This window comes from Augochlora pura, chromosome 11 (assembly GCF_028453695.1).
Source record: "Augochlora pura isolate Apur16 chromosome 11, APUR_v2.2.1, whole genome shotgun sequence".
Lineage (NCBI taxonomy): Eukaryota > Metazoa > Arthropoda > Insecta > Hymenoptera > Halictidae > Augochlora > Augochlora pura.
Genome location: NC_135782.1, coordinates 17,578,927 through 17,599,835, shown reverse-complemented (window position 1 = coordinate 17,599,835; position 20,909 = coordinate 17,578,927). Strand labels below are relative to the sequence as shown.

The following is a 20,909-nucleotide window of genomic DNA, read 5'->3' as shown; positions in this document are numbered from 1 at the left end:
CAATATTAATATTTTTTATTATATCATATCACAGATATAATATAATAAAATTAATATTATACTATACATTACGCTACAATATACAACATACAACATACTGCAACAAAATATTATAAAATATAATATTCGCATTTTTCCAAAAAATAAAAGTGATCGTTCAAGTTATGCAAAGGAACGTGTTCCACATTAGAAAATTAATGTATTAAAAATGTACGTCGGGCTGGAGAATTGTTGTTAGACATTCTAGGATTTTAAACGATGTAATCATGCAATGAATAAAACCGGAACGGAATATATATCTTTCGTAATTCCTGCATCGAACAGGCCATTCTAATTAAGCGATAAATATTCATTATTATATAGAAATACTCAAACTTGACATTGACAATTAACGACGTTAAAATAGCAATAATAAAGAGAATAATTCTATAGGGAAGTTTGATTGTATAATGTATATATTTAAGATGGAATTTCTCAATTGTTAGTGAATTAAATTGGCTGCGAAAGCTGCCAAATTAAAGAGGAGACTATAATTTATCAAATAGCATAGTTTTTTCATTTTAATTTTAATTAACATTGCTAAAATAGCAATAATAGAGGTATCATTCTGACAACAGTACAAGTGGCGACATCCGTGGAGAAATGTCCAACTTTGTCCAATCCTTTGTGATCCAATCCTTTGAACGATGGCGCTGCATTCACCCCTTTCAATTAATATTAACTTAAATCATTTATAAAGTCTTCTTCCTTCAAAGTTATTCAACTTTTGAGGGCTTAAATGAAAGCTGGAAAAATCGACCTTTTAACTATACTAATCCCAATGTGATATTATTATTTAATAACTATAATATTGAATATTTGTCTCCTCCCTTTGAACCGGTTCCACTAGAAAATATTAAACAAATTGTTGTTCATACGTTCCAGAAATTATCATAAATTATTATAAATTATTCCGCTCGCTGAAATCAGATAAAAAGACAGATTTATTTAATCGTTTATTTAATTGCTAAATATATTACAAGAAAACGCCCGCATTTCTACGATAATGTCCGGTGTGAGTAAAATCCGAGTACGATTTAAAAAATATACAGTTCACGCGAACTGACCTGCTTTAGATGCAGTCGCGTGTCGCGCGTGTCGCCGTGTTTCGGCACGAAACACAGCGATCTCACGTTATAGCACCATTCGTCGACTTCGTTGCACGATTCGTTCCGCGATCTTCGTGACTACCACGACGCTATTGCACCCCCTCGGACAGCTATAATACATGTTACAATAGACAACGTGTTCGGCGGTCTTCCTGTCCTCGCTGACTGCCAAACACGAGCGAGATAGCTACCACGAAACGTAACAGTACGAATCTCCATTTCTCCTAACAATAAATCTCACCGGTATCAATGGCATAGCACGTCTTACCTTCAACAAGACTTTAAGAAACGTCCGGCGTAGCACTGGGAATATCGAGCGCGCTCGAAGCATTGACAATACCGAATAATCTACAAGACACGCCGGCGATATGGTTACTAAGAACATCGTTGTACTTTCCTTTGATTTCTGTGCTTACAGGGCGCACCAGATAGCCTAAGTTATTCCTTAAGTGATTTAGAGCAACTTTTTCCTTTGCGGAAATCTTCTACGATGCTTCGTTCTCGAGATATTGCAGAAAAGGCTTGGCGCTCCGCCCACACAGTCACCGCCCTCTGACGCAACAGCGAGTGCGCCGCGCCATCGGTAGCGTGGGCGGAGCGTCAGTCGCGCTTGCTGTTACGAGGGCGGGGCGCCATCCTTTTCCTCAATATCTCGAGAACGGAGCATCGTAGAAGATTTTTGTATAGGGAAAAGTTGCTGTAAATCATGCAAGCAATCGCCTCAGGCCTAGTTTACCGTAAATTCGGGGTCACCCTGTATCGAGGCCGATAAATGACAGCACTGAGATCAGCAACTCTCGACGTCTCTGTGATAATAATGCACCGTTTAACGAAACTTCGGGACTCTCCGAAGAGACGCTGAAGGGAAGACGCTGTGAGAAGTTCATGACCCAGCAAAGTGTCCTGGGTTGTAAAACCACGATAAGTTGCATCCTGAGGTAAGTGTCGTCTCTTAGGTCCTGGATTCAAGCGTGCTGGGGTGGTAGAGCGTAGTGTCCGCACCCCATTCGTAAGGACTTTCGTGAGGGCCTAAAGACACCATAGTCCCTGGCCCTAGCGTGGTATGGGACGCAGCACTGACCATTCCAGGTCCTGAGGAAACGTAGCTCAAGGGTGGTCGTGGCTGGTCCCGCAACCTTGCGTGCTTCACCTGGCGTTTGTACCTGCAGAGAAGAGATTAATAAGCCGGAGATGTTGTCCACTGTACCGAGTCTAGTTCTCTCAAATAGCTAGGTCTATCAGAGCTACTCACTTGGTATGCATGCAGCAAAGAGCGCAGCTGGAGACAATGGTAGCCACACCCACGAGCACAGCTATAGCCAGGACCCACATCTGTGTCATAGAAGCGTCAGCCCTAGCCACCAGCGCTGCACAATGCTGCACCTTCTCAACGTGATAAGCCCTATAGACCTTCTTCAGCTCCTCGTTCCTAGGATCCGTGAGCAGCGCCTTCATCTCGTCCAGGTCATAAGCCTCTTTGCCAACCATCTGGAAGCAGGAGCTCGTCGACGAAAAATCCAGCGAGTTGTCCTCCTTAGAATAGAACTGAGTATCGTAGACGTTCACGCTGATAGGCAGGGATAGTGCCAGCTGCACTGCCTTCTCGAAGTCCTCTAAGGTCTTCCTGACTTCAACAGGTGGCTTGGAGAACACGAACTTCAGCATATCCCTGTCACGGAGCAGGAAGATCCTCAGAGTAATGTTGGTCTCTCTGCCAGGTGTCAGAGAGTTATTGGCTGTGATGGTGATCTCCATGTAGCCATCAGCGTAGCTAGACATGGACCCGGTTGTCCTCAGCTCGCCTGTCTGCTGGTTCAAAGCCAGCTGCGAGGGAATCTCTCGCCTGGACATGGAAGGGTCGACGAGGGAAGCAAAGGATGCTTTGCTCATGCTGTACCTGATAGGTAGAGCATCCGAGTCAGCGTCGAAGGCTTCAAAGGTGATAAGGCTGGTATCTATTGGAACGTTCAGCCGGACCCCTAAGGTGACGTTCTGCTTCTTGAAGGTGGGCTTGTTGTCATCTATGTCTAGGACCCTGATGAGAACCTGCCTCTGTGAGGGATCCTGTCGGTTGTACGGCTTCGGGATGATGTTGGACCTCTTCGTGGAATACGGGAAGCACTTCACTGTCAGCAAGTGGCGGTCGATGGACTCGCGGTCCAGGCGGTCGTTGGACCTGATTACGGCCGAGTTGTTCTCCAGTCGTTCCACGACGAACAGCCACGCCTCGTTTCCATAAACAATAGCATAGTCGATCTTCCCATTGTCGCCTATGTCTTCATCTATCGCCTCGATCAGCCCCACTCTTGTGCCAGGCGGCGTCTCCTCGTAGATCGTCAGTTCTATCGGAGGGCTGTCCAGGTTCCTCTTGAAGCGAGGCTTGTGGTCATCTATATCTTCTACTATCACCTGCAGCACCCTGGTCGCCTGCTGAGGCGGACTACCTAGGTCCTGGGCCACCAGGATCAGCGTGTAGCTGTCCTTCTGCTCGCGGTCCAGCAACTTCCTCGTAGTAATCAACCCAGTCTCCCCGTTGATCCTAAAGGCGCTGGCATCCTTGCCGAAGTTCCCGTCCTCCAGGAACTTGAAGGTAATTTTGCCGTTCGGCAGGTTCGGGTCATCCGGATCCGAAGCTACCACTTGGAACACTGGACTGCCTATCGTGGAGTTCTCGGCTATGTGAGCTACCTCCTCGAACGTTGGCCTGATGAAGAGAGGCACGCCATCGTTGCTGACTACATCGCCGATGTAGAGAGTCAGTATCACGTCGGTGAACATCTCAGGCTCGCCACCGTCCTGCGCTCTGATCCTCATGATGTACGGCTCCGTCCTGCCTTTGCCTGTCAATGCCTTGCCAGAAAAGATCTCCCCCGTCGTGTGGTTTATCTTAAACAAACCTGTAAGCGTGTCAGCATTAATCCAGGTCTCAGACCAAATCTTAAGTCACCTACTCACCGTTTGCTTCACCCTCGTCAATGATCTCGAAGTGAATAGTTCCGCCATTGCCCTCGTCAGGGTCCGTCGCAGTGATGTTGACGACGCTGACGCGTGGAGGCGCATTCTCTGGTATCACAGCAGTGTAGGCCTCCTGTTCGAAAGTTGGAGCATTGTCGTTTACATCTAGGACGTCTACGGTCACCAGTACCCTCGTGCTCCGCTGCTCAGCACCACCTTGCGGCATATCGGACGCCACAACGTAGAACCTCAATACTGACTGCTTCTCTCTGTCCAGCGTCGTATTCACATTAATCTGTAGACATTTAGCCAGTTTTAAGACAATGGTAAAATCAACAATGCTTTATATAATTTACCTGGATGTTCCCAGTTATCGGATCTACTTCGAACATGTTCGCGTTCTCGCCAGTGATCGAGTACCTCACTTCTCCATACCCTCGTTTGATCTCTTGCTCCGTCGCGGAGCTGTCCATGTCCGTCGCTTTCACAGTTAGCACCGTCTTCGATGGCTTAGCAGACTCCAGGACCGAGATCTTATAATCCTCCTGCGTGAAGACCGGGCTATTGTCGTTGGTGTCCTGCACCTCGACGATAACATTCGCCTCGGACATCTTCCGCGTTATCTCGTAGTCCCTGGCCAGCGCTCGCACTTTGAAGCGGATGAACTAGAAGGATAGGGATCATTAGCGATCAAGACATCCTCCATTGGAGGATCTGCTAGGTGTAGAAAACCTTTAGGGTAGTTATTAATTTTAGCCTATACTTCTACTTGTCAGTATTATGTTAATATCCCCTAAGCTGTGTCTATACCCGAAAGAGGATCAGGGTCCCTCAGCAATACCTTCTGAGTTAGCACCTCGTAGTCCAATATCTTGCTAAGGACAACGTTCCCACTCTGAACACCGACGTTCACGTATCCCTCATCGTTATCGTCCCTGACCAGCTCGAACCTCTGGACAGGGTAGCCAGTGGTAGGCTCCTTAGCCGACAGCATCAGTAGAGTAGTACCAAGTGGCTGTTCCTCAGGCACCGAAATCTTGATAGTAGGGTTATTAGGCGACCACCCGGTATTGGAGAAGGTTGGATTATCATCACTGTAAGCCTGGATGTAGATCGTCACTTCGACTCTCGTGAACTGCTTCTCCTTGCTAACCACGGCATTCGTGTCCCGGGCTTGCACCGTCAGGATGATCACAGCTGCCACTTGGTAATCCAGGACATGGTTCACCGTAATCAGTCCAGTGGTAGAATTGATACGGAACGCTGTTTTATAGTCGTAGGACGCTGTGTTCTTAAGGGCGACGCCAGTTTTGTCGACTGCCTTTATTGGCTCCACCAAGGAGTACTCTAAGGCTGCGTCTGAGTCAGGATCTGTGGCTGCTACCTTCAGGACAGGCTCTCCTGTTATAGAGAGAATAAGAATTATCACTTGAAGGGGTCCTTGACAAAAGAGTCAACTTAGCTCCCATCAGAGACAAGGGTAAACTAAGTCCCTTACCAATGCTAGCTCTCTCGGACACGTAAACAAGGTACGTGGACACGGTGAACATCGGCGGCTTGTTGTTCACGTCAAGGATGTTCACGGTGACCGTGGTGGTAGCCGTCTCCCTGACAGGCGTGCCAGAGTCTACGGCATAAACGATCACTTCGTATTTCTCGCCGCCGGTTTCCAGATCCAGACGAGCATCTGGAGACACAGTAATCACACCAGAGCTAAAACCATACAAGTCCATTTATCGTCACAAGTATTGCGGAACGTTCGAATCGTTGCCAGACCGGCTAGCACGTTTCTAGGTACCTAGAGTTTATAACAAAGTTGTCCTTAGCGCCGGACGCGATGTGGTACTGCAGCAGATTGTCCCGTCCGTCGGGATCGTTGGCTACCACCCTGATCACTTCCGTTCCAGGAGAGGCGTTCTCCAAGAGCCTCGCTCGATAGCTGTTGGGACCAGGTAGATTGGACTTGTAGTTCCCACGGAATATGGGCTTCTGATTCCCAGGCACGCCCACTCTGACCATAAGCTCCGCCTCGGAGAACAATGGCGGCGTGCCTGCGTCGGTGGCTCGGATCTTCAGTTCGTAGATGCCTCTCTCGGTGTCTCCAGAGCGGACTGGCTTCGACATCGTCACCTCGCCAGTTTCAGGATTTATCTGCAAAAGAATTTCATAGATAACATCAAGTCTACCTTACCTAACATCAAGTCTACCTTACCTAACATCAAGTCTACCTAACGTCAAAAACGTCATTCTTCCAATTACCTTGAAGACGTCTTCCGACACGCTGTTGTGGGAACTGATAGAATAGGTCACTTTGCCATTCCCCTGGCTAGGTCCGTCAGCATCAGTAGCTCTGACGAACATCTGAGGGTCGAAACTGGTAGCATCCTCTCTCACAGTTCTAGAGAAGGTAGTCTGCTCGAAGATAGGCTTGTTGTCGTTAACGTCCACCAGGTTTATGAAGATGCTAGCCAGCGAGACTTTTCCTCCTCCGTCCGCGACCTCCATCGTCAGGAAGTACAGCCTCTTCCGCTCGTAGTCCAGTAGCTTGCCGACGAAGACTCCACCGGTCTTCGGGTCCGTCTTGAACTTGTCAGCGCCAAAACCCCGCAGGGTGTAGGTCAGTTCACCGAAGGATCCACTGTCCTTGTCCGTGGCGGAGACATCGCCCAGTTTGGTCCCAATCTCAGCATCCTCGGAGACCGAGAACTCGTAGAGGGCGGGGCTGAACTTTGGGCTATGGTCGTTCGCGTCCAGTAGGCGAATGTGGACTCTGCACGTGGCTACCTGAAAGTTAGGAGGTGTCATAGCGTGGGTCCTATGATGCTGATCTTTTGAGGCCCTCTATGAACCCTTATTCTTGTCCTCTAGCCACTAGCCAAACTCGATAGGTACCACTTCGTCCGCAACGAGAGCAACAATTTCAAACTCCAGTTCTCTCTTGGCAGGGTCGTCCACGTCGTAGTCCAGCACCTCGACGTCCCTCGCCTTGATCACGACAGGTACCCTACCGTGGGCTTCCTTTGGGCTGACAGTGAAGGCGTCGCTGATTCCAGGGTACTCTGGAACGTCCCTTAAAGCTAGCTTGAACTTGGCGTTGTCGCCTACGTCGCCGTCGCTTACGATCACGTTGAGACCTGTCAATTAAATAAATCCTATTAGTCTTCTAGCTTGGCTAAGTGTTAGAGCAAAGTTAAGTTAGAGTAGAGTTTATGTTAAATGTTAGAATACTGTTTAGGTAGCCAAGGAGGCGTGTGGGGATTTTGCTGGCCATGGAGAGCAAGTTTCTTAGTCTGCAAGTGTCTTAACCCTTTGTCATCTCTTGGGCTCTGAATAACTACTATCCACAATACCCTAATCACCTGGCAAAGGCGTATCCAGCCCAATATCCTCCGAGATCATGATATCGAAGGACTTCTCGTTGAAAACAGGCACCAGGTCGTCCACATCAGTGACAACGATGGTCACAATTGAGGTCGCAGTATCCGCAGGTATCTCGTTGTTGATCAGCTCGGTAGCTTTCACCTGGAAGGTGTAGATCCCTCCATTCTGCAAAATCCTGGAATCTTCCCTGTCGAGAGAGATATTAGCGGTGATAAGCTTGCCAACGGTGACGTCGCCTTCCCGCGACACCTCCAGACTGAAGTGTCCCTCGTGGTCATCCTCGAGGGTAAGCAACAGGGCTCTTGGCTCCCCGGTGTCGCCATCCCGAGCCCTTACTGTCAGGACAGTGTAACCTGGTGGCGTGTTCTCTGGCAACGCAGCACTGTATGGTGCATTCAGGAACACAGGTGGCTGATCCTGAAAACGACGTTTTTGCGATTGTTAGAAGCCTTCTTTCAGAAGTGGGTCTTCAAGACGTCCAGTGCTCCCAGGACAGGATTCGCGGAGACGCGGCCCATGGTGTCGGTGAAAGTAAGACGCGTCCGATAACGGAGTCACTAGGCAACGCGATATTTTCCAGCAGGTTTTAGCATATGCCATCTTGTTAACCGATACCAGCCGATCGGGATGCAATGTACAGTTACTTCGGCTACAGTCGAGACCCACTTACCTGAACATCGAGAACGTCGACGGCCACGGTGGCTCTAGCCTGCAACACCTTGGCCGCGTCGCTGGCACCGTCCACCGCCAGCAGATTGATCAGGTACGAATTCCTTCGCTCGTAATCGAGCGGCTTCGCCAGCGTGATCTGCACGTCGTACTTCCCCTCTGCCAGCTGGAGAAGAAGCAGACAGGGTTGTCAAGATGTAGAGGTAATTATATGGTGCTTCAAGGAGCATTATAGTGCTTCAAAGAAGCATTACTTAAATCCTGTTACTGCAAAGCGATGGCTTGGTACTGTTACAGCAATACTGTACTATGGTACTATGACGCTAGGGTGCTATAGCTCTAGGGTGCTGCAGCTCTAGGGTACTATAGCTCTAAGGTACTAAAGGTCTAGGGTACTATAGCTCTAAGGTACTAAAGGTCTAGGGTACTATAACTCTAGAGTGGTATAGTTCTAGAGTACTATTACTCTAGGCTTCTATAGCAGCTCTAGGGTGCTATAGCTATGAGATACTCAAGCTCTACGGTACTATAACTCTAGAGTACTATAGCTTTAGACTACTATACCTCGAGAGTTATAGTACTATAGCTCTACTAGGGTACTATAACCCTAAGGTATTATTAAGGGTACAACGATGCTATAATACTACTGCACCTAACATACCATGACTCTAAAATACTACAACGCTATAGAACCATGATACTATTTTTCTATAGCGCTATATTACAACATAAATCCTTACTAGGCCTAAATACTCGACTAAAATCTTTCAACCCAACGAAATTGAGAGTGAAGACACGTCACCTTCTCAGCGACAACGTTAAAAACTTCGCAGACGTCGTCGTCCCGCGACGTCGAGACGCATTCCACGTGGATGTCAGCGTTCACGCCGCCGTCTAGATCAGTGATCGTGATCGTGCCGGGGGGAACCAGCAGGCCACCCACGTGCGCGCTTTCCGGCACCCTGGCTGCGTATGGTCTGCCGTGGTAGACCGGCGGGTTATCGTTCTCATCCAGCACGTCGATCTCACGGCGCAGGGACACCGTGTTCGGCTCTGATCCGGCGATCCCCTCGTCTGAAAAAGTTTGTCGCCAATTACAGTGGTGCTCACCCAAGTGTCCCCTAAGAAGGGGAGAAAGATCAGCCACTTTGACGTGCAATCCTAGTCTATGCTGCGGTCGAATAAGTGTCTGGATTTTTTCACAGGACAATTGGAGGTTCTACTTTGTTTTAATTGATTTGATTTAATCGAATATTATGTAAACTTCAACTGAAAAATTAAAAAATTAAAAAGAATTAAAGAGAAATTAAAGTACTTCATGTAGCTTGTAGCCGTTTTGTTCTCGTCATTTTGTGGTTTTATTATGGCAAAAAAAAATTCGGTAGAGGTTTATATTGTTTTATAAGAGTCGAATATATGGCTATAAGGTACTGGATATGGCAAATTTTATTTTACTGTAAAATAATAGACAAAATAAGTCACCATAATAATAGGTAATAAGGCTTGCCTTTATGCTCCACTTTAGCGTTACTTATATTGTACTAATATTGTCAGCTACCTGCTAGGAATTCTTTATATAGCTACTAGGACCTCTACTACACTATCTCCGACACGTGGCTTTTAATTCCGTCATAGGCACAGCTAGGAACCCAGCCTTCCATGAACGACGAGCACCGTTCGCGACGGTAGAATTCGTCTATTGGCCTAGATATACGCGCGATTACCCATTGATATTCCTTCGTTGGCAGCGTAACGGTACAGCAACGAAGCCGGCATAGTTACCCGTTATGCTGATGATCACTTCGATCAGGTCTTGCGTCTCCCTGTCGAGTGGCTTTCGGAGAACTACGACGCCGGTGTCCCGGTTCACCGTAAAATACTCCCCGCTGATGGAATAGTGCAGCCTGGACGCCTCCGGGTCCTCGCCTTGAAGCTTGTAGACAGGCGCGCCCGGCGGCGTGCCTTCCGACACCGCCAGCCAGGCCATGTCGCCACCTTGCACGAAGTGCGGCGCACGGTTGATCACCTGACCCCATGACGAAGACAATGCCAGGAGCAAGAGAGATAGAATGGTCCACATCGTCACCTGTTCGGGCAACATCACAGCGAACTTGTTATCTGGCTACTTATACTTTAGCTACCTGAATTTTGTTTTTTAATTTTTAGTATTTTTTAACTGCTTAGAATTGTTAGTACTTGGTTGTTGTTGTTGTAGATGTTGCTATCGTTACTTGGATTTTGTTTGTTTGCTGTTTGGAGCTGGTTATTTGGATATTGGGAACTCTGATATTCAAAAAATTAACAGGTGTTCAGTTTCCGTCATTTTGACGCTACATTGTCGCAACAAAAAATTCGAGAGTTACCTATATTGATTCACTAAGGTCCACTCTATGTCTCTACGGTCCCCAAAGTAACATTTACCCACCAATAAAATAACACAATAAAACCCTCGAATAAGCCTTAGGTCCTCAGAGATAATCCTAGAATAGGTCGCCTCGATACCCAAATTTGGCGACAGATCGCGATACGATCATGGGCAACCAACATGGCAGACACTGTCGACTGTCTGAACTACCATTTTACCGTAACTAAGCACTGTCCTAATAAGTCCGTGCGTTGACTCCATAAATAAAGCCGCACACTTTCTTCGCCATTCAACTGTCCATTGCTCCTCGGTTCTCATTAAAAATTATAATGGCGCAAGTTTACGCCTCTGCACGCATGGCACCGGTCACCGGCATTCGATATCTGTTGCATCAGGGAGGGATTACGACAGTGCGAACTGAAAATGGAAGAGTTAACGCGGTGGGCAACGGTGCGACGACCTGTGCAACTTTCGTTAGGGCAAATTGGAGCGATTCGAGAAAAGCTTTGCTTTATCAAAGAATTTCTCCGTTTCGTGATAGACGAATTTTTGCTACATTATAGTCCGTTCGCTGTATTATAGTCTCTGCTATATTATAGTCTGTTCGCTTTATTATAGGCCATTCGCTATATTATATTTCGTTTGCTATATTAGAGTCCGTTCGCTATATTATAGTCTCTTTGCTATATTATAGTCTGTTCGCTATATTATAGTCCATTCATTTCTGGTCATCGAAAGGGGCCTGCCCTGGTCACGAGGTGTGCCCTACCACTTCGTTGCCCCTTGGGCGAGTAGCATCGCGATTACTATAACGTAACACGTGGAATTACTGACTGGGAACGAAATAACCTTTCACGGCTGGCATACCTCACGATATCGAAATAAAAACGTAGCATAATCGATGCTTGGGAAAGCAGATATCTCGGCGATGCCAGCATCCCTATAACCTCTTACTTAATAAAGCAAAATATCATGAATCTCAGTCGTCGTTTCTCATCGCCAAAGAAGGAGAACGATGCGAGAGCTCGAAAGACTTTTACAATAAGTTCCTTGCTCGATTACGGACACCGATGCCGGAAAAATGCAGCTGGCAGACCGCAGACGCGGTGTGGGCCGCGAGGAAATAGCTGAACTCTATTGCGGAGGATGCAACGGCGCGTCGATGCCACCGGTTGCTCTCTCTCGTGCCGCGTATAAAACGACTCCGTCGAGCCGCGTTCTTTTCCCGCGGATTGAAAAACGGGGTGAGGAGCCCCGCAAGCCGTGTGTATATCGGCTCGACCGAGAGAGCGCGGTCAGTGAAAAGCCGTTAGAAATCAGACTCCATTTCAGGAGTTCGCGGAACTCTTCCCGCGGCCCGTAAATTGAATTGTCCTGTTACACGGCCGACTGCCGTTCCTCCTCCTCCCAACCCCCCTCTCACCACTGTCACCCCCATTTCGGTGCACTTTTCACGAAGAAAGTTGCCGGCAAGTTTCGCCCAAAAAGGCCACCTGGAAAGCTGCTCCATTTAGCATTGAAACAATTTATATAAATTGCTACGATAATTAAAATAATAATAATAATACCGATAATAATAATTAACCATTTCAGTGCCAAGTAGAGAATATGCGCTTCTTTCGCTCAAAAAATGCCAGCGCTCTAGGCTGCGAAGGCGATAACCGCGGATCTGCCTTAGATAAAGTTAAAACGGCGGTTTCGGCGTATATACATATATGGAAACAGGGACAGTTTTAGCTAACTTTTGGGAATGGAATCCATCTGTCGACGAGTGTCGGAGGTAGTCGCCACAATTTGTGAACAAATTACAAAAAACGTAAAATTTTTTTATAAATATCAAAGTCTGAGAATTGACTTTTGGCCAGAAATCACCGCGTCTCAGACCACCGTGCCATGACTGAGTAACGTCAGTCACGGTGCCAATTAAATTCCGTGATCGCAATTGGTAGACCTTCTGGGTCCGTTCCGTTCCCTCGACTCGCGTATTCAGAAGGATCGGCGATGATTTATGGGTCCGGTTGCTAACGAGTATCGGAACGGTCGTTTCAAGATCAAGCTTGGCGGAGGCTTCACGGGCCACCGAGCATCGTGTACCCGCGCGTCGCGGAACAGATCGGTTCGCGATCGGGACGCGGTGCGCGCCGGCAACTTTCTAGGTAGAGCCTCCGGGACGGATTCCGAACAAACGTCTTGCGCAACCACAGGCGAGCCAGCATCGGGCACGGAGATAAACGCGGAACGCCGTTCGCGCGCGCACTGTTCTACCACCGTCATAACTCTCACTTGAGACAAGCGGCGGCTCGTACGGAATATCTGGAGCCGCTCGACCGATTACACATTTTCCTGCAGCGCTTAAAACGACCGACAACAATATTCAGACCGTGCTGCCTCAGAATGCGGCACGCTATTTGGAGCAAATCGCTGGATACGCTGTACGATCGTGAGATATATAGTAGCCGATCGCGACGCGATCGATACGCGGTTCGAAAATGAAAGGTTTATTTAGTTGGGGCGCCGTTAGGGTACTATTTACGCTCTAGAGTAGACAAGAATAGATCGAGGGTATTTTTAAACGAGATTTTGTGTAAACAATTTTAGTGACTCCGATTTTTATGGTATTGAAATATGTTGTTAAGGATTTTATTCTGAACAACTTTTCTGTATATGTGTCACCGTCGTTTGGCCTTCGTTTTCGAGATATTAGCGAAAAACTGTAGACTTAAGGCTGACTTAACTCTGATCTAAGTTAGACCTAGCCTTGATTTGTTGAAATGTTAATTTATCTTAGACTTAGCTCAGACCTAAATTAGTTCTAACTTAGATCCAAGTTAAGTCTACCTTAGCTTTGCATTAAGTCTGTATTAAGTCTGACTTAAGTCTCCTTACAATCCTCCAAAGTACATCATTTGAAAGAAAAACAGTTTTCAAAAGCTCTTTCACGTCACAAGCACGGACTGTACTATCTTTAAGTTTAAATTAGGCCAAACTTAGTTACAGAATAGTTCCATTTTAAGTCTAAATTACTTCTTTCTCAATCTAGACCTAAACCAGCATACCCTAAAGCCACTACGAACTCCACAAAAAAAAACTGTTTCGCACATAACGATAAAAATCAGCGAGCACCGGTGCGGTTCGAGCCGTCTGACGAAACAATGTCGTAGCGAACGCGTGAGAACCGATCGTTCGCCTGCGTAGGAGGGACAATTACAGAGGACAATTTCCCGGCGGTTGGTCCGTACTCTTGCGCGCTCGCGCGAGCGCGGACATAGCTCCGACAGAGCCTCGACTTCCGTGTCGCGTAGCCAACGATCGTTGGTATTGTCCTCGAGGAAGGTAATTATTAAGCAAGAGACATCAGCGAGCACGCTAACCACCTCTCTCTACGTCGTCGTCTTGCTAGAGCTCCGCGTCACTGCTTACGCATCTATATATTCGATCGGCGTCCACGCACTCGCCGTGGCGAATAAATTTCCACGGTGTAAATCCGTTTCGAAACACGGGACGACGCTGGAACGGTTCGGAACGCAACCGGTTCGATATCTATAAATATAAGCTGAGCTTAGGAACGAACCGCGAGGTTCTTCGACGCTACTTTATTACTCGAGGATAGAGGATCTATCTGCTGAATCGCGGAGCCCCTTGACTCATGGTGGCTGAGTCAGGGAGAGGTGGTTGCAGTTTAAGACAAGTTCGTTCAATTTTAGTTCAATGTGCTGGCATAGAGTTTTCAAATGCACTGTTCAATTTTAGTACGTCGATGTAAGGATGACAATAGATATCTGAGCAAAGCCTTGACATAACCTTAAAAAATTGTCATGGTTACTACATGATTAGTCACCAAAGAAGTATCCAAAGTCACAAAGACTATGATTAGACCCTAAAGAAGCTACTTGATCACAAAGACCACGGGTTTATCCCCATAAAAAATCCAACTAAAAAAACAAGGTTACGTCAATGTTAACTACCCAAATGTACTTAATAGACGATAAAACATCCGGATCATGAAGGTTAGGTCAGTGCTAGGTACCTAACTATACCCACAAGCATGCTAGACAACCATAGACCTTAAAGCATCTAAATAAAAAAAAACTAAGGTTAGGTCAAAGTTAAGTACCCGAATGTACTTACTAGACCATAAAGCATCCAGACCAAAAATACCAAGGTTAGGTCACTGTTAGGTACCCCTAATTATACCCAAAATTTTTTGAGACAACCACATACTATACCTAAGTGCTCGCGCAATACATTATGCAACACCTGTGCCCGGTTTGTTTGCTTTCATAAAGTTTTACGAGACGGTGGTTTTCACTATCGCCGGCGGCCGGCGCGCTTCAATATTCATGGGAAAAATTTTTCGAGTAGGCTAGATCGGTCGCGGATAAACGAGGCGATCCGAGTTTCCTAGTTGAATATTTATTCGCGCCGCATTCGCAACAATAATTAGGATCACGCACTCCCGGCGCGTGATTCCTGGCCCCCTGGTTTTTGTGTGTGTGTGTGTGTGTGTGTGTGCAACGCGGAAAAGCAGGAGCGTTAAGAGCCATGACGGAGCGGCGGTGCTTCGACGTTGCTAGGATGCCGGTTAAGTCCGCGATGCACGCGAGAAACTGCGAAGAGCGGCGGCAATTACCGGCGGCCGCGTGTAAAATGATACAGCGGGATCGGGGTGATTGATTCAACTGCGCCGGGATGATACGCTCGACGTCGTGGATCCCCGCTGCGATCGCGAACGCGTTCGACGAATTAGCCAACCGCGATGCAACTGGGCAATTAGGCGATCAAATCTGCCGTGACGTGGCTGCGAGCAATTTTTACATCATTATATACTGTTCTATTTAACAAGCTATTGAAAATTGTAGCTTGAATTAATCGCAAAATAGGACAGATATCAAGAGAGAATAGAGATGCTTAATATGCAATTAATAAATATAAAATCTAGAATTTTAGGAAAATGTTATAAATTGTTGGTGCAGACGATTCTTTGCGCGATTAGAAACAACTTTTTCCTTTACGAAATTCTTCTACGAGGCTTCGTTCTCAAATTATTAGCGAAAAACAAGGTCCAATCGAAGAGTAAGTATAGCCGACTCTCCGCCCACGCGGCTGCTAGCGCTCAAGCCTCGCCTATTCGCCTATTTTTGCGGATATCTCGTGAACAGAACCTCGTAGAACATTTCTGTAAAGGACAAAGTTGCTTCAAATCAACTAAGGAATCATCTCAGATACTCAGATAAACTTTTGTAAAATTAACTAATTTGCTATTATAAATATTATACAATTGCTTCGAACGTACGCTGCGTTTTCTGATTTAACCAGGGTGAAAATTGCGTTTGGTAATTATTGTTCTAAAAGTGTTGACCCCATTCCTCATCGAACCCATTCGAACAGAAGGTATCGGCGCAAGAGCGGTCGTTACCTTCAATCAATTTCGAATGACAAAATTGACCAAGCCCCATTGAGCTTAAGGAGAAAAGTGGGCTCTCTCGTCAATGTACCGCAGCCTCGGCGCGTCCGGTGACGTTGCATTCGATGACTAAATTACGGCAGAACTTTGTTTAAACCATAGCCGTGACATTACACTAATTTTTCATTGGATTCCAGCACTCAATTTTTATTACAATATTATAATATAATAATCTCGCCATACAAAAGAGGTAAAATGTTATCCACCGTGATAAATTTGAACTTTCTACTTTCTAATTTATAAAGCTAATCCCATTCCTTGGAAATTTCAAATCAACCCCCACCTCAACACCTCCTCAATCCCATTTTATTTAAATATCGTTACTTCAGAATAATTATTACAATACCATTAGTTCCGTCCTAAAAACTGTTTAAAAAATTATTTTAAACTGTTCTGTATATAAAATTAAAAAGATATCTAGTGCAAAGGGTGAAAATAATTAACCCAGAAACGAGCAAATAAATAATTTAACCGCGCGGGTATTACCACGCAATAAAATAAAATTTTATTTTAAATAAAAATATAACAATACCTTATTAATTTAACTATATATAATTTTTGCATAAATGTATCCATCCTAGCAATTTATTTAAAAAATTACTGAGGTGTCTAAGTCGAAAATTAATTGGTTTAGAATATATGATTTTCATTCCGAGTGTCTGTAAAATTAATTCACTTTGCTCTGCGCGCATTGGCGTAGGACAGCGTAGGTTAGAGCGGCATTTTTGTCCGATTTTCTCTGAGAACCGGCTAACTGTTCCGTGGCGCTGGTGAGAGAGGACCCCGGTGTCCTAGACTCGTTAATCGTCGGGAAAGGCGGTGAAACAGAGAGATGCCAGAAAACGGAGAAGCGAGCCGACCGAGGATGGGAAAAAAACCGTTACGCCGTACTCCCCACCATTGGGGAACCATTACGTTACGCGACTGGAATCCTGACACTGTGTGACCAGGTGATACCAGGATGAATGACTAAGAAAAGCAACGTCCTGCTGCTGCCACGCGGCCGCTTCTTCTTCTTCTTTCGCTCTCTCATTCTTTAAGACCGGCTCCGGCCGCTTCCCTTCGCGGACAGGACGCGCCGCGTTTACCGATAAAATCCTTCGTCTCGATATGCCGGTTTCCTTCAACCTGTCACGCCGCGGACGGCGCTTCCTGCTGACGCTCGTTTCGCCGAACCAGAAACGGATCGAGCGCATGGTTTACCGGTGCGTGAAGATGTCTGAAGGGTTTTTGAGAATTTTGCAGAATTTGGGGTGGATTTGGAGGCGATTTGAAGAACAGAAAAATGAGAGAAATTTTGGAGAATTAAATAATTTAATAGACTTTTTCGAAGAATTTTTGGAGCATAAAACATTGTAGTAAAGAAATTTAAAATATTTTTGGAGTATCAAAAAATTATACAATTCTCTAAGAACAAAATGACATGAAGGACATATTTAACTAATTTTTGGAGAATTAAAATATTAAAAGAATTAATTTGGAGGACTTTTGGTGAACGAGAGAAATTGGAGAATTTTAAAAAATTTTAGAGAAAGTGTTTTGGGAGAAGATAAGAAGACATCTGAAGAAATAAATGTATCTTTAATTAACGAGCAGTATTAAATTAGAGAAAGAGAAAGAGAGAGAGGGAGAGAGGGAGAGAGAGAGAGAGGGATTTAGAACAGTTATCAGGAGAGGCTATGCTTTTCCAGTTTTGCAACTCGTCGAATACATAATGCGTGACTTTCCATTCGCATATTTCTAAATGTAGAACGCGAAGAGATCTACATCGATTTGTGATATCCTTCTACAATATGAAACTATAACTTCAATGTATGATATCATTATAGCATGGTATACTATAGTATATATAGTATGTATATTTTTGATTATAGCATATAGCAAATATATTATATCGTAGTATATAGCAAGTATATTATATTATAGTTTATAACAACTATGTTATAATATAGTATATAGCAAGTATATTATATTATAGTTTATAACAACTATGTTATATTATAGTATATAGGAAGTATATTATATTATAGTTTAGAGCAAGTATATTATATTATAGTTTATAGCAAGTATGTTATATTATAGTATATGGCAAGTATATTATATTATAGTTTATAGCAAGCATATTATATTATAATTTATAGCAAGTTTATTATATTATAGTATATAGCAATTATATTATATTATAGTGAATAGCAAGTACATTATATTATAGTATAAAGTGTAGTATATTTCTACAGGTGAGACTGTAACATCAATCTATAACAACATCCCTCCAGACCTATTAAATAAAATATTATTCTGCAGCCTCCTAAAACCTACTAAACAAAATAATATCCTCCATCCTCATAAAACCAATTAAACAAAATATTACCACTCCTAAAACCTATTAACCCTTTGCACTCGACTGATGACTCTGAGGCGCCACTTAAATTATTCCGTCACCATCTAAAATAATGTTTATAGCAACAAAGTTTAATTTTAGAAAAATTTGTTGAACATGAAACTGTTGGTATGGATAACAAGAGTTAATTTGGTATATATAAAATACACTTGGTCGCTTAAAATGGAAATACTGTACAGCAGAAAAATTATTTACAGTTAAAATGGCTTCCAGTGCAAAGGGTTAAACAAAGTCTCCCACCCCTTCAATCACTACATCCCTGTCTCTCCTCCATCAAAATAAATTCTCCCACATCAACACGGTAATATCCTCGTCACATTCCCTCGGACAGTGACAAATGGGCGACGGAAACAAAATGGCACTGTGTCCTCGAACGCTTAGAAAACACGAGCCGCATTTCCACGCGCGATTTCAAGGCTGCGTGCGTGATATTAAATAAATAAATAAAAAAGAGAACGAAAGAACGATTCGAACGAATCGAACGAGAAAGGAATCTACGAAAGTTGTTGCTTAGTGTGCGAGCGATTTTCCTGTTTCACGAACTTGACACCGGTTCTACGAAGCCCGGGAGAGACTTCGGGCGCCTAGCCCACTCGCGCGCCGGTCAGACTGGTTCCAGGCGGAGCGGGCGCGCGCGGAGCGGAGCGGCGAAAACCAAGGGATTGTATTAGTTCGGCAAGATCCGCGTGCTTCGAGCCATTGTCATTGTACCATTTCGTACGCGGCTCGCTCGGTGATCTCTATGCCCGCATAGGAAGAACGTGTCTTAGAAGAGCGTAGTCGAGTTCCCATGACGAATATTCGTCACTTAGTGAATAATAATTAATAGTTAAACGATGAGAATTAGTCTCATCGTTTAATTCTGAATGAATTATATTTTTAATTTTTACTGAGCAGAGATAATTTTAACCTTGTGGTAGCATAATTACAATCATCATTACACATTAAAATATATATGATTTTTAATAAGTTACTTTGTTTTTATATAGTATTAAAATGGATTTAATCATTAATGAAATATGTATGATTTTTAATAAGTTACAATTTTTTTTCTATAGTGTGAAAATGGAGTTTTTAATGTTGGTTTTCTTGCCGTGTCATTTATTAATTTATTGTTATTTTATTAATCTGTTTTAGGGTGGCTTTTGTAACTGGATTTTGTTGCTCAGTTTAGCAGTATTTTTTATCCTTATCTTATTAATTATTATCATTTTCTAATTATTATATTATTGTTACAATTGTTATAATTGTTAGTATTCTAACGTTATTATTTTTTATGGTTTTCTTTTTATTATTGGATTTTATTTATACTCTTGACAGTATTTTTTGCCAATGTTTTTTTATTATTTATTATCGTCTTCTATCATTGTCATTCTATCATTATTCTTTCATAATTATCACCTATCTATTACAATAAAATCATCCTCATTTTATCATAATCCTTCATCATAACCCTCTTACCATCTTATCCTTAACATCTCCTTATTCCCACCCCTTTCAGACCTCCAAAACCATCAGACCCTTCAGACCTCCAAAACCATTACACTCTCCAGCCCTTCATCTCTCCAAAATTATCAAATCAGTGACCGCTTTTGTCAAACGACATTGTCAACCATAATCCAAGAAACAAATCTCACTGACACAACCTCGTTCAATTAACCCCCCCCCCCCCCCCCCCAAGGATCATCCCTAATTCCATCCAGCTCGTCCTCGCCCCAAGTAACACCACAGTTCCGCGCGTGACACACGCGCTAGACGCTCGCGCGATCCGTTACGCGGTTTTTCCTTTCACGAAAAAAAAGCCATGACCATCCAAGGCCCTTACCTCATAAAGTCCGGTTCAAGAGATCCTTCGTCCACCGCCCAAGCACCGCTCCCGTATCAACTCATCGCGGCACGTGTGTTTTTTTCCCCACTTCGTTTTCTCTCGCCGTGTATCTTCGCGTTGTTCGCGCGCAACAAACTAAACGAACAAACCCCGAGCTTCTTCACCGTGGATTCTCGAAAAAGAACGTTCACGTATTCACTGAACCTCTCATGACGCACAAGCTGCTCCGGCGTAGAACTTATCCTGTGCGAAGCCGGCTTATCCTCTCGGTTTCATGAGTCCTCGTCGCCGTCGCCGTCGCCGTTTCGGAAAAGAACCGATGTCTGCCAGCCAATGGACAGGTCTACACTGCATCCTAAGGAGGTATGCGGCCTCTCTGCTATGGGAGTGGAAGGAATGAAGCGAGAGAGACGAAGAGAGAGTGAGAGAGAGAGAGAGAGAGAGAGAGAGAGAGAAAGAGATGGCTACTCGGCTCGAAGGAGAGAGGCTACAGTCTGTGCCCCGTAACACCGAGCGAAAGGGGGGCGAACCTCTTTGATCCTTTTGTGCCTCGACGTGCCAGGTGAGTCTCTTTCGTGGTTCCATCATGGCCGTGATCGAGCGCCGAGGAGAGCCACAGGGACCTCTCTCTCCCTCTCTCTCTCTCTTTCTTTTTCTTTCTCTCACCTGGCCGCTCTCCGAACGCGACCTGGAAATTT

The 20,909-nt window shown here is 44.8% G+C and overlaps 1 protein-coding gene across 2 annotated transcripts; it reads right to left on the bottom strand.

Moving 5' to 3' along the window:
• Nucleotides 1-988: 988 nt before the first annotated feature.
• Nucleotides 989-20,509, bottom strand: Cad74a (cadherin 74A). Of its 2 annotated transcripts, XM_078194490.1 has the most exons (15): nt 10,517-10,542; nt 10,350-10,436; nt 9,936-10,239; nt 8,956-9,227; nt 8,155-8,319; nt 7,463-7,901; nt 6,996-7,237; nt 6,363-6,887; nt 5,902-6,254; nt 5,602-5,816; nt 4,945-5,504; nt 4,460-4,768; nt 4,104-4,398; nt 2,401-4,045; nt 989-2,311 (listed from the first exon to the last, which is right to left on the bottom strand). In XM_078194490.1, exons 3-15 carry the CDS (start codon nt 10,231-10,233, stop codon nt 2,101-2,103), a joined length of 5,529 nt encoding a protein of 1,842 aa, XP_078050616.1. In that variant the 5' UTR covers nt 10,234-10,239; nt 10,350-10,436; nt 10,517-10,542; the 3' UTR covers nt 989-2,100. The 2 variants fall into 2 exon arrangements, with proteins under 2 accessions (XP_078050616.1, XP_078050615.1); XM_078194489.1 differs by lacking the exons at nt 10,350-10,436; nt 10,517-10,542 and adding an exon at nt 20,209-20,509.
• Nucleotides 20,510-20,909: the final 400 nt, after the last annotated feature.

What these genes read in the sequence shown, in the direction of transcription:
- Cad74a (XM_078194489.1), bottom strand. Translation starts at nt 10,233, where the DNA reads ATGTGGACCATTCTATCTCTCTTGCTCCTGGCATTGTCTTCGTCATGG. An exon ending in CTCTCGTTGCGGACGAAGTG is followed by an intron (nt 6,888 to 6,995) that starts GTACCTATCGAG and finishes CCTAACTTTCAG; the next exon opens with GTAGCCACGTGCAGAGTCCA. An exon ending in CTTTGCTGCATGCATACCAA is followed by an intron (nt 2,312 to 2,400) that starts GTGAGTAGCTCT and finishes TCTTCTCTGCAG; the next exon opens with GTACAAACGCCAGGTGAAGC.